At 44.6% G+C, this 14,346-nt stretch overlaps 1 protein-coding gene across 1 annotated transcript; it reads left to right on the top strand.

The window, feature by feature from the left end:
- Positions 1-1,014: 1,014 nt before the first annotated feature.
- LOC109893930 (zinc-binding protein A33-like) lies at positions 1,015-2,861 on the top strand. Its single transcript, XM_020487131.2, has one exon. It carries the CDS (start codon positions 1,109-1,111, stop codon positions 2,597-2,599), a length of 1,491 nt encoding a protein of 496 aa, XP_020342720.1. The 5' UTR covers positions 1,015-1,108; the 3' UTR covers positions 2,600-2,861.
- The last annotated feature ends 11,485 nt before the right edge of the window (positions 2,862-14,346 follow it).

The raw sequence follows: 14,346 nt of genomic DNA, 5'->3' as shown, positions 1-14,346 counted from the left end.
CAGATGATGCAATCTCTATTGCACTCCACAACGACGGCAGCCAATAGGGAGGAGGTCAGAGACCTGGCCGGGTAGTGCCAGAATAACAACCTATCCCTCAATGTAACCAAGACTAAGGAGATGATTGTGGACTACAGGAAAAGGAGGACTGAGCACGCCCCCATTCTCATCGACGGGGCTACAGTGGAGCAGGTTGAGAGCTTCAAGTTCCTTGGTGTCCACATCATTTGCATTGTGTGCCCCCCCAACCCCACTTTTTACACTGCTGCTACTCTCTGTTTATCATATATGAATAGTCACTTCAACTATGCATTCATGTACATACTACCTCAATTGGGCGGACCAACTAGTGCTCCCGCACATTATCTAACCAGGCTATCTGCATTGTGTCCCACCCACCACCCGCCAAACCCTCTTATACACTACTTCTACTCTCTGTTCATCATACTGTATATGCATAGTCACTTTAACCATATCTACATACTACCTCAATCAGCCTGACTAACTGGTGGCTGTATGTAGCCTCGCTACTTTTATAGCCTCGCTACTGTATATAGCCTGTCTTTTTTACTGTTGTGTTTATTTCTTTACTTACCTATTGTTCACCTTATACCTTTTTTGTACTATTGGTTAGAGCCTGTAAGTAAGCATTTCACTGTAAGGTCTACATCTGTTGTATTCGGCACACGTGACAAATAAACTTTACAACTTTAAATTATTACTTTTATGATGGGTCCAAAATCATGTATAAAATCATGTATAAAAGTGTTATGTCAAACCTTGAAGACCAAATACATACTACAAAACTGTAATGTTGTGTCCCAGTATGTTTTACGTTTCATTTCTGAGAGATGTCTTATGTTTAGTTTCTATGCCTTTTGTTTCTATGTTTTAAGTTTCGTTTCATTGCCTTTCGTTTCCAAGCCTTAAGTTTTGTTTCTGTGAAAGTGAAAGTATTTTCCTCTCCAGTCATAGAAGCTCTCTCACTCACACGCCTACATCCACCCCCCCCTTTCTCTTTGTCTCTCTCTCTTACACACACACAAACACATTTTCTCCCTCATTTTCACACATACTCTCTCACTCACTGTACAGTACTCCTGCGAGGATGGCAGACAGTTTCTCTCTCTTGGAAGGGGATCTATCGTGTCCAGTGTGCTGTGAGATCTTCAGGGAGCCGGTGATCCTCTCCTGCAGCCACAGCCTCTGCAGGGCCTGTTTGGAGGAGACCTGGAGTAAAGGAGGGACGCAAGACTGCCCAGTCTGCAGAAGGAGGTCTTCCAGAGACCAGCCACCTCCCAACCTAGCCCTGAGGCATACCTGTGAGATTCTACTGAGGGAGAGGGAGACCAAGGACACTCCTGGGCCCCCAAAGGAGCCAACCGAGGAGCTGACAGAGGAGTCTGCAAAGAATGCTACAGAGGGGGTGGTAGAGGAGGCTACAGGCGGGCTCTCACAGAGTGAAAACACCAGCCACAGGGGTCCACAGGGTGTATGTAGCTTACACTCCCAGAAGCTCCAGCTCTTCTGCTTAGAGGATGAGTGTCTGGTGTGTGTGGAGTGTGTGTTGGAGCACGCAGACCACAGCTTCTGCTCTGTGGGGAAGGCAGCAGGTCAGAGGAGGAAGGGACTCAGACCCCAACTGGAGGCCCTGCAGAAGAAAATGGCTGCCTTTAGCAAAGCTGAGCTCACCTGTGACAAAATGGTTGCTCACATCAGGGTGCAGACCCAGAGAGCAGAAAGGCAGATAAAGGAGGAGTTTGAGAAGCTACACTGCTTCCTGAGGGATGAGGAGGTGGAGAGACTAGGTGCGCTGAAGGAGGAAGAGGAGGAGAAAAACAAAAGGATGAAGGAGAGAGTAGACGAGATAAGTGAGATCATGTCATCTCTGTCAGACACAATTAGGGCTGTGGAGGAGAAACTGGCAGTGGATGATGATGTGTCGTTCCTGCAGAGCTACAAAACGATAATGGAGAGAACGCAGAGCGTGCCTGAGGACCCACAGTTGGGCTCAAGAGCACTGATCAACTTGGCCAAACACCTGGGCAACCTCAGTTTCCAAGTCTGGGAGAAGATGCAGAAGGCAGTGAAATACACACCTGTGGTTCTAGACCCAAACACTGCACATCCCAGTCTCTGTCTATCTGAAGATCTGACCAGCCTAAGACCTGAAGATAAACTACAGTCTCTCCCAGACAACCCAGAGAGGTTTGATTTTTATCGTGACATCTTGGGTTCAGAGGGGTTCACTTCAGGGACACACTTCTGGGATGTAGAAGTCGGAGAAAGTGATGACTGGAGTGTAGGAGTGGCCAGCGAGTCTGTTAGTAGGAAGATAGATAAAAAAAGTGGATTATGGGCTGTTGGGGTACGTGATGGTGAACCTTATAACATGATGAAAAAGACACAGAGGATTAGAGTTTCCTGGGACAAATGGGAGGTGTCCTTCTTTCGTCTTAGTCCACATATTCGCAAACTCAAAACAATTCAGCACAAATGTACAGAGAGGATGTATCCACACTTTCATTTGCACAATGGTCAAACACTGCAGATCCTTCCAGGAAAAGTCTCTCTGAAGGTGGAAAACCATAGTGTATGAACACTTGAATGTAAGAGTTTCCCCATTCAACTTGTTTCTCCTCAGCATGGTGTACAAATTAACATTCTGATCAATATGACCTTGGTCGCTTTTGAGATGGAGAATATAATTGCATTGTCATTTAAAACTATGTTGCAGTGTTTTGAAAACTTTGAATGTATGTGTTTATGCATATCACTAACCTTTCAACGTAAAAAGATAAAGATTGAAAAAATACGTATATATTGATTTATTTGTTCTTCAATAAATAGCAAATATTTTATGTTTGGAGTGGTTAACTTCCATTATATGGTAGAATTTCAACATTCTTCAATGACCATGCCTGGTGTTGTTGGAGCCCTGGGGAATATGAGGATGGCGAGACATGGAGAAGCCTCGCCATCACGCAGCTCTGCCTCACCTTGTCTAAATCTCAATAGCACCATCCTGTCTCCTCTCCTTTCTCCACGGGCCCATCGGCATCAATAGAAATTATAGTCAAAACCATACGGAAGAAAAGTTGGAAATCAATGGCTTTGCATATCACCTGATTAGATCGCTGTGTGTGTACGCACACGGGCCTGTTGTGAGAGAGCAGGTGTGTGGGGCATAAGGCCTGGCCCCGCAGGCGGCAACCCCTCTACATGGGAGACGGTAATGAGATTACCCCGGCCTGCAGGACCTCACACAGCAGACAGTGATCAGATTAGTGAAAAGGACACTCCAACATCATCCCTGTCTGAGAGGAATGAATGTCCTCTGGATTGGCCACCCTCTCTCAGGGTACTGTAACACAAATGTAGTAGGCCTACTGTTTTTTCTTGAGCCTTCAGACCCAGAGTGTAACTCTCCTATTTCTCTCTGGCGACTCTGCGTTACGCACACCTCTTGGAGGGAACGCAACACCCTGCTACACGCAACTCCCCGTGGAGTGAAAGAGGTATGTGATTGTAGGTACGGGTAAGGATGACGGAGGCAGAGAACATTACCGTTTACTGAGAATTGATTTCCTTGACACAGTAATGTGGGGAAAAGGGGATGGACAGAACCAAAGCAAAGAAAGTAAAAGTTAGAGTCCTCTCTCCTACCTTACCTACCTGCCCACTACTTACCTAACCTTACCACCTGGCGCGCTAACCAACATACAGAGGATGGTCCACCCAGGTCTTACATAGTGTCCATAGACAGAGTACATACTATGGGTATATGTATGCCTGCAGGCCAAGGTGCCTTCCCCTTCCCTCCTGGGAACAAATGTAACAATAACACAAACTTGAGGTGAACAATTTCAATAATCAAAAACACAGAGTCCGATTGGCACACACATACCACAGAAGAATCGGCTAAAAAATACTTTCAACAACACTGTCTCTGCGAAATAACCAACACAGGACATCCAAGAAGCTCTCTCTCCGAAACAAATGAACACTGGCTTTTATCCAGCTGCAGAAGGAGTTTGTAATTGCCGACAGCTGTATCCCCTAACGAGAAGGCGGGATCAGACCTCCAGTCCTCGATGGGGCCGACCAATCAGCTGCTTCGAATCCAGGAAGCCATTTCCTGAAATACACACATACATATGCACAAACAAACCCAGAATACAGAAACCGGGGAACGGAACACTCTGTGTTCCTCTGTGTGCCTGCCTGCTAAGCGAATGGGATTGCTTTGGGAATCTTGGTGACGCGGCTGTTGGTTGTGTGTGTGGAGGCTGTTGGCTGGGTGTGAAGACTGTTGGCTGGGTGTGGAGGCTGGTGGGTGTGTGTGGAGGCTGTTGGCTGGGTGTGGAGGCTGGTGGCTGGGTGTGGAAGCTGGTGGCTGGGTGTGTAAGCTGGTGGGTGGGTGTGGAAGCTGGTGGGTGTGTGTGGAGGCTGGTGGGTGGGTGTGGAGGGTGGGTGTGGAGGCTGGTGGCTGGGTATGGAGGCTGGTTGGTGTGTGTGGAGGCTGGTGGGTGGGTGTGGAGGTGTGGGTGTGGAGGCTGGTGGCTGGGTATGGAGGCTGGTTGGTGTGTGTGGAGGCTGGTGGGTGGGTGTGGAAGCCTGCCCTAGCTTGTGGTGGACATGGGGGGATTGATCGTGTCACTTTGACGGATTAGTGCTCTCATTTCTAGCTCCAGCGATTAGGTCACCTGCCCAGGAGACAGAAAAAAACACCTGCTGCGAAATGCTGATGCTAGACTTACTCACCGATTATGTCACTGCATTAACGCTAAGCAGAGCTCCAGAAAGTCAGAGGGCCTCCGTGAATAATACGCCAGTCCCCTCAGAGAGGAAGGAAGCAGATTTCATGGAATCAGTTGGCTTAGTAAAATAGTCCCTCTTCTCTCTTTTATTTATCTGAGGTATTCACTAGCGGGGTATTTACAACCCTCCTCCCCACCTCCCCTTCAACACACACTGTAGATCCCCAACCCAACTCTCTTACCATCAAGCAGTGCCCTCCCTCACTATAATGAGAATCCTCTCTTCACATGCAGCCCACCTTCATTTGTTCAGTGGTGAATTCTCTGGCTGTTAAAATGAAGGATTGACTGTACAGGTTGTCTGGCTTTTATCTTTTTCCCTGATTCATGTTCAGGGAGAGGTATAACCAGTGTATCTTGTCATTATTCCATCTGAGACAAACATATCTAACCATCACCAGTGAGGAGAGGAGGGAGAATAGACGCATCATTGTATGAGGGTCATCCCATACCTTGACAAGAGAGATGATTGCATTAGGGTTTATGGGCTATTACAGTAGAAGCTATGGCATCAGGTGACCATGCTCTCTTCATGCAGTCAAACGATGCCATGGTAACATCCATCTATCCCACAACACTTTAGCACTGGTTTCATGTTACATAAATGTGATTAAGGAGGGATTTTTTTATTTCTCTTTTATTACCACTTCTGAAAACACATAATATTGTTCTCCATGATAGCCCCGTCTTCCGTAAAGGGCCCATTTCATAAGTTAAGTGGCTTGTCTGGTTCGATTTAGAGCTCTCTATGTTAGAGAGGGAAATTTGTGTTTTTGCCAGTTTCAGCATGTTCCTAATGACAGACCCAGTCAGACATCTGGAAATATTCACTTGTTATATTATACTGTGCATTGTCATCATAATGAGACTGGACTTTATGCCTAGCAGCAGCTTCAAGTTCACTATTCCCCTCCTTCTTCCTGTCTCAGGATCACTGATAGGTCAATCTTTTACAATTAGTTGCGCCAATACCATGTTCTTTCATGGAATTATTGATTTCTCTGTGATATGGAACTACACAGTAACTACTCATTTAAAACAGTAACTCTGACCATGTGGAAACTCTTTGTACATTTTATCCAACTGTATTCTGGAGAAAGTACATATTGATATTCATATCTTTAGATCAAATCAAATCAAATGTTATTTGTCACATACACATGGTTAGCAGATGTTAATGCGAGTGTAGCGAAATGCTTGTGCTTCTAGTTCCGACAATGCAGTAATAACCAACGAGTAATCTAACCTAACAATTCCACAACAACTACCTTATACACACAAGTGTAAAGGGATGAAAAATATGTACATAAAAATATATAAATGAGTGATGGTACAGAACGGCATAGGCAAGATGCAGTAGATGGTATAGAGTACAGTATATGCATATGAGATGAGTAATGTAGGGTATGTAAACATATAAAAGTGGCATTGTTTAAAGTGGCTAGTGATACATGTATTACATAAAGATGGCAAGATGCAGTAAATGGTATAGAGTACAGTATATACATATGAGATGAGTAATGTAGGGTATGTTTTTGTCAGACTGTAGTATCTGCTCAAACTAAGCAGTCAGCCTTCCATTTCCATATTGACGCCTCAATAAACAATACCAATAGTGGACATAAACTGTGCTGGATAGGAAACAATGGGAGGGTAAACATTAGGTGTAAATTAAAGGATAGGGACCTCCAGATGTAGTAAAAGCCTGGGCCTTGTGAAGCAGAGGCAGAAGCAGCATCAATATAAGACTGGTGTTCTCTCTGCTCTCCATTCTCTGGGCTTCTGCAGTCTTTTGTCTGAATACATACACAACTGTGGATGGATGGCTTTTTATAGCCCGTGTCATGGAGAAATACACTCCTATTCTCCCTGATTGCTGTTGCCTGCAGGGCATGCTTATCATGCTATTGTCATTGTTTTATTGGTGTACCGAATGGATCTGGTAAGAATGCTTCTGCCAAAGTCCTGCACATATCATGTGGACATGTAAAATAGCAGGCTGGTGTAGCTCTGAAGTACAATAGTTCAGGTATAGAAATTTACAGTGTTGGCAGTTAACACAAGAAAGAATCTTCCATTTTCAAGATGGTGTGATAGAAAACAATACAGTGTTGACATATGCATAATAGTTGATGATGATAATTTCTTAGGAATTTTCCAGTAAATGAAATCAGTACTGCTGTAAATAAACTCCAAATCTATACACTTATTTTTCCCAGATCATTAACCAAATGATTCATCGCTGCTCTGTATGTATTACAGCATGAAAAATAGATTTGTTACGGAGCCCTCTGACCGTGACCGTGTTCAAATGAAGTCTCGTCTGCCCTCTTCAGGTCTAGTCAATGAATGAGAACAGAAATATCAGTACAGTAAACCGTTATGCAGATCCTCAAGGAGACTACTCTCCTGAACTCAAATCTTCTCCCAGGGCGCATGTGTCAAACTTATTCCACATAGGGCAGAGTGTCTGCGGGTTTTCACTCCACCCTTGTACTTGATTCATGAACTAAGGTCACTAATTAGTAAGGAACTCACCTCAATTTATGTCATCTCTGTCAGCTGGGGCTGCTCCCCTGACCAAGGACCAGTCCACTTTTCCCCCCTTTGAAGGGCTAAAATGTATCTTATACAGAATGAAATGTGTGTTAGATTCCAAGCATGGATGTAGTAGTATTACTCTATCTGAAGCTTGTCCCCTGAGGAGAACTCAGATGCATTCTACAGTATATGGATCTATGTACTGTGGTAAACTGTATGCAATATTTTATTGTCTTTCTCAGGAATTCTCCCTTATTATCTACATTGTTCCCATCCCCCTCACACCTTTGGGAAGATGGGGTGTTGTGCTCAGATCCTGAGAGTGGGTTCATGGCTAGGGTCTGCCATTATCAGTGGTGACCCTGAAGCAATTAGGGGTAAGTTCCTTTTGCTCAAGGGTACTTTGACAGATTTATCACCTTGTCGGTTCAGGGATTCCAACTAGCAACCTTTCGGTTACTTGCCCAACGCTCTAACAGTGGTTCAGTGTGGAGGTTGGTTTAGTTTGAGGTTACTGTAACTTGGTATCGTTTGATTGGTCAGTGGTGGTCTATTGTGGTTTGAAAAAGTCACACGTTCGGATGGGTATAAAGGGAATGAAAAAGTATTTATTTCCTCTCCTGTTCTGTGAACCATATGAACATGAGGGCTGCTTGGCTCTTGGCCTGAGTAGGACGGATTTGTTCATGCTTTGTCTTGTAACCGAGATTGCTAATGCTTGTTAATGCCAGTAATGCTCTGTAACTTATGATTTTGCCTTGTATTATGGAACTCGTTCATCCTACAATGTTAATTAAATACTTGCATTACCATTTCTTGATCTTAGTCAGCTAAACTCAAAATACTTGCACATCGTTTAACTATAATATTAAATGGAGTCAGATAGTCAGATGTATTACATGTAGAATGTAAAATATTATTTAGCCTTACAGCTCTGTCTGTGGATGCCATCATCTACATTTCCAGCATGGCAATTCCCATCCAGGGGGTTTGATACTCTGGGGACGCCCAGCAAATTACACCTTTCCTCCATAATACTCCAACTCTGCAACTGACACAATACTGTACAGCTACTGCATCGCTATACTGCCAGAGCAGCACAGCCACTGAAAGCCCATTCCATCTATCCATCTTCATCTTCACATGCGCCGAATACAACACCTGTAGACCTTACGGTGAAATGCTTACTTACAGGCCCTTAACCAACAATACAGTTTTAAGAAAAATAAGAGTTAAGAAAAAATATATTTATTAAGTAAACTAAAGTAAAAAATAAAAGAACAACAATAAAATAACAATAATGAAGCTATACAGTATATAGGGGGTACCAGTACAGAGTCAATGTGTGGGGGTACAGGTTAGTCGAGGTAATTGAGGTAATATGTACATGTAGGTAGGGGTAAAGTGAAAATGCATAGATAACAGATAATAAACATTGAGTAGCAGCAGCGTAAACAAGGGGGGGGGGGTCGATGCAAATAGTCCGGGAAGCCAATTGATTAGCTGTTCAACAGTCTTATAGCTTGGTGGGTAGGAGCTGTTTAGAAGCCTTTTGGACCTACACTTGGCACTCGGGTAACACTTGCCATGCGGTAGCAGAGAGAACAGTCTATGACTAGGTTGGCTGGAGTATTTGGCCATTTTTAGAGCCTTCCTCTGACACCTCCTGGTATAGAGGTCCTGGATGGCAGGAAGCTTGGCCCCAGTGATGTACTGGGCTGTACGCACTACCGTCTGAAGTGCCTTGCGGTCGGAGGCCTAGCAGTTGACATACCATGTGGTGATGCAACCATGCTCTCGATGGTGCAGCTGTAGAACCTTTTTGAGGATCTGAGGACCCATGCCAAATCTTTTCAGTCTCCTGAGGGAATAGGTGTTGTCCTGCCCTCTTCATGACTGTCTTGGTGTGTTTGGACCATGATAGTTTGTTGTTAATGTGGACACTAAAGAACCTGCTCCACTACAGCCCTGTCGATGAGAATGGGGAAGTGCACGGCCCTTCTTTTCCTGTAGTCCACAATCATCTCCTTTGTCTTGATCACGTTGAGCGAGAGGTTGTTGTCCTGGTACCACACGTCCAGGTCTCTGACCTCCTCCCTATAGGTTGTCTCATCATTGTCAGTGATCAGTACTAACACGCTTGTGTTCTCAGCAAACTTAATGATGGTGTTGGAGTCATGCTTGGCCATGCAGTCATGGGTGAATAGGGAGTAGAGAAGGGGACTGAGCACGCACCCCTGAGGGGCTCCCTTGTTGAGGATCAGCATGGTAGATGTGTTATTGCCTACCCTTACCACCTGGGGGGAGGTGTTTAGTCCCAGGGTTCTTAGCTTAGTGGTGAGCTTTGAGAACACTATGGTGTTGAATGCTGAGCTGCAGTCAATGAACAGCATTCTCATGTAGGTGTTTCTTTTGTCCAGGTGGGAAAGGGCAGTGTTCATCACAATAGAGATTCCATCATCTGTGAATCTGTTGGGGTGGTATGCAAATTGGAGTGGGTCTAGGGTTTCTGAGATGATGGTGTTGATGTGAGCCATGACCAGCCTTTCAAAGCACTTCAAGGCTCCAGATGTGAGTGCTACGAGTCTGTAGTCATTTAGGTAGGTTACCTTGTTGCTCTTGGGAACAGGGACTATGGTGGTCTGCTTGAAATATGTCGGTATTACAGACTCGGCCAGTGACAGGTTGAAAATGTCACCGAAGACACTTACCAGTTGGTCAGCGCATGCTCAGAGTACACATCTTGGTAATGTGGACCTGTTAAAAAGGTCTTACTCACATTGGCTAGGGCGAGTGTGATCACACAGCCATCCAGAACAGCTGGTGCTCTCATGCGTGCTTCAGTGTTGCTTGAGTCGAAGCGTGCATATAAGTCATTTAGCTCGTCTGTTAGGATTGTGCCAGTAGGCAGCTCGCGGCTGAGCTTCCCTTTGTAGTGCGTAATAGTTTGCAAGCCCTGCCACATCCGACGAACATCTGAGCCAGTGTAGTAGGATTCAATCTTAGTCCTGTATTTACACTTTGCCTGTTTGATGGTTCGTCTGAGGACTTAGCGGGATTTCTTATAAGCGTCCGGGTTAGAGTCCCGCTCCTTGAAAGCAGCAGCTCCACCCTTTAGCTCAGTGCGGATGTTGCCTGTAATCCTTGGCTCCTGGTTGGGGTATGTAGGTACGGTCACTGTGGGGACAACGTCATCGATGCACTTGTTGATGACGCCGGTGACTGATGTGGTATACTCCTCAATGCCATCGGATGAGTCCCAGAACATATTCCAGTTTGTGCTAGCAAAACAGTCCTGTAGCTTAGCATCTGCATCATCTTGTCTGGGACTTGCATTAATGGTTCACTGTATTAGTTTTCTTTTCAGTAATACACATCTAACCTAATATTCAGTGGCCTCAAGTGACCTCAGAGAACGGATGCAATTATGGCAGACCTGATGCCTTACTGAACAGCACTGTTTCAGCCAGCCGGAGAGCAGCCCTGCATATGTAGCACTGAACACACATCCCTTCATGATTGTATTTACAGAGTGACATCAGAGTAGAAAAAGGGATGGTTAACCGCTTTGTTTCTCACAGATTAAACTGACACAAGCACTGCTCCCCTCAAATCTTCCTCTCGCAAGCACACAGTCAGAGACCCCCATCATGCCAAACACAAGTAATTCAGTGTGTCCCTTTAACTGCCTTCTGAATCAGATTGACTCTGGGGTTCAGCGAGAGTAAGGGGGGAATGTGAGGGTGGTAATATCAGAGCTACACCCATCTGATTCACGATTACACACAGCCAGGGCCCCAATACGGAGTACTTAATATATAGACGGGCCCAGAGCATGTCTGGTTAGGAGTTATGACTTCATACAGTAATCTGTGTAACTATACAGAGGACCTCCATACAATAGAAGGGACCAGGAGGATTAGTGAGGCACTCTTATTTCATTCACCAGTAACAGTATGAAGGGTTTATCCCATCTGATGCACCAGTCCCTTCTTACAAGGAGTTAATCAAGCCAGATCCGTCCAAATCCCAAATGGTTAGTTTGAGGCAATGATTGTGAAGTGGCTTGGGAAGCACCCTGTATAGCACCATGGATGCTTGGATTTAGTAAACTCCATGTGCCTTGGAATGGAGAGGGATCTTCTTGTGATGGTCTAGGCTCTTCTGACAAAGAATCAATCAAGCGAGATAGCCTGAACATTGTGCACCGAGTCCTCTCATCCCAATCAATCTACTGTTAAAAAGCAGAGCACCGGAGAGGACCGATCAAGGCTTTAGTGATGTCCATGGTGCAATAGAGGGTGCTTTTGTGCCTGTGATGGTCTATTGCCCTTCACAAATAATTATTCAAGTGACATCTATGCAACCCATGTGTGGAGCTGTATGGTAGTGGTGGTAGTAGCTGGGACAATGAATGCTTGGGTTTAGTTAAGTCCATAATGCCATTGAAGGAGTCCTTGGCAAAAAAATGAATAAATTGGCATTCTTCAGAGAAAGTGTTACTCCAATCCAATCTACAGTTATACACCCTAAACGGGATCACTGTGTTTGGAAAGATGAATGGTTGTCCAAACTGTCTGCCACTTAGCAAACAGGAAAATGACCTTCCTACAGTCCTAGTGTAAATCCATACTGCAGTAGACATGGTTGTGAGGACCTGGCTGTGTGGCCCTATAACTGGCCATTGTAGAGCTGGGTATCATCAAGCAAAAAGGGGTCATTGACACTATTGAAGATTCCATGGAATTGACTTTGAATGGTAAATTTAAGATAACACACAGAGAGGAGTTAGATATGCTTGAGGTGGTGTGAGTGGAAAGCTCAGGGTGCACACGCTAATGCTGGATGTTTGTTTAGTGTGTTTTCTTCTAGGTTGTATATCCCCCTTACCTTACAGCACTGGAGTGATGAAATTGGAACAGAAACCACCACGTGGTTGGGATACGTCCGCCAGTGATAAAACTAATATTGCAGGATAATTATCATGGATTTTTACAATATGCTGAGCACATTTCTCCTGAAGGGGAAACTGTCAACCGTTTGCAGATGAATTTGGGCTTTTATTAGCGCACAGTAAAATAAATGCTTACAACTGGGGAATTAAAGCAATAGCCCAGCTTTATAGTCAAAGGAATCTGTAATATAAAAATGAACACTTGAGTGGTCGCATACTAATGCACAATATGGGGGGGAAATAGAGGTAGTGGATATATTTCCTTTTGTTTGAAGCCATGCAGTTCAGTCTACTGCTGTTTAAAACAATTATTTTAGCCTTTGCACATATTCCCTTTTGGCTTATATCAAGCTGAGAAAGCTATGAGGCTGATTTTTTGCTAATATTTTATGGAGATATTGTCTAATGTTTTTTTCATAATGAAATAGCTGTGTTTTATTATTCCTTACTGGACCGGTGAAAACCACAGCCACCCCATTGGATAGGACTTCCTTGTTAGGTCTTTGGGGAAGGATTGAGACTGGCTCCCCAAGCTGAACTATATCTCACATTGTGACATGATACCCAGAGTCCTGTGGTAGAGAGTCCACATCTTAGTAGATCCAGATGGGAGATGTAGGAAATAAAAGCGTAGATCAATAAATCTGTGTGTGTTTTTAAACTGCTTCGGGGGTGTAGTGGTCCTCCCAGAACAGGATGAGGCATGGAGGAACAGCTTTGTGGGACGGTAATCAAACATCTCTCGTTCCCAAAACAACAACAGATGAGCCAAGAGATGGGGGGGATACAGCGTTTAACCACAGAGAGACTGTACTATCCTTGCTTGTCTTTTGGCCTGTTAATGTATGCCATAACGTGATCTATTGTCTTGATACTGTTTCTGTTTATTGCATATTCATCAGATATCATTATAATAATAATATTTGCCATTTAGCAGACAATTTTATCCAAAGCGACTTACAATCACTCGTACATACATATTTTATATGTGGGTGGTCCCGGGAATCGAACCCACTATCTTAGCGTTGAAAGCGCCATGCTCTACCAAATGAGAGACAGAGGACCAAAGCACAGTAGTGGACATAATGATGACATTGCAGATTATGTAAATAAATACAGTTAGTGTAACCATTTTTATTTGTATATTTTCTTACCCTTAATTTACCAGGTAAGTTGACTGAGAACACCTTGTCATTTACAGCAAAGACCGGGGGGGGGGGGGGGGGGGGGATAGTTACAGGGGAGAGGAGAAAGGATGAATGAGCCAATTGGAAGCCATATTACATCTCCATTCTCCATCACAAATAGAGCAGTCCCAGCAGAGGTGGTGGTGATCCTCCAGGTTAGTCTCTCTGATTCCCAGTGTAGTGTGTGTCCTGTCAGCATGAGCCGTGGCTGGGAGTGGGGGATTGTCCGACCGCAGAGATGTATGAATCAGGAAGCAGTAAATCCAGCCTGGGCGTCCATTTGTTTACGCCTCCTGTTTCCCGCCAAACAAACTCCTAGATTTCCCAGGAGAGCTCCTGGCCCCCACGCCGCATCCTCAGTGGACATGTTTTACGGGCGGCTGTGCCAGATGATAACAGTTAAAACACCATGTTTTAAAAGGTGTGTGTGAGGGAAGAGGTGGTTGGGACTCAGACAGAGCTAAATTAGTAGCACTGAACGAGAGAACCTCCCATAAATCGCCAATGCCGATCATACCCTTCATTCAGTTGAATAACCTGGTGTGATTCATTTCACAGGCAAACTATTACGCTCACATTTTACTTTAATCCATCTTCTGATTCATTCATCAAACCTTGCATCTGCAAGTACAGTGGAGAGGAATCTGTTTTTCAAAGCAACATCTAAATGCTGTGATTGATCATGATGTGACTCCACTCGGGAGTGTAGGCTACAGAGTGGAGTCCCATCCACAGATGTGGCAGAGTGGAGTCCCATCCACAGAATAGCTGCTGGGAATGTGAGTGTAAATAGTAGTGCTGAGCGATAGTGGTTTTTGAGATTGGTTTTGTTTCTTTATTAAAA

Source organism: Oncorhynchus kisutch, linkage group LG7 (genome assembly GCF_002021735.2).
Source record: "Oncorhynchus kisutch isolate 150728-3 linkage group LG7, Okis_V2, whole genome shotgun sequence".
NCBI lineage: Eukaryota > Metazoa > Chordata > Actinopteri > Salmoniformes > Salmonidae > Oncorhynchus > Oncorhynchus kisutch.
Note: the sequence above shows the minus strand (reverse complement) of the source record. Positions and strands in the feature narration are given on the sequence as shown.

Excerpts from the sequence above, each read along its gene's own strand:
- LOC109893930 (XM_020487131.2), top strand. The coding sequence starts at position 1,109 with ATGGCAGACAGTTTCTCTCTCTTGGAAGGGGATCTATCGTGTCCAGTG.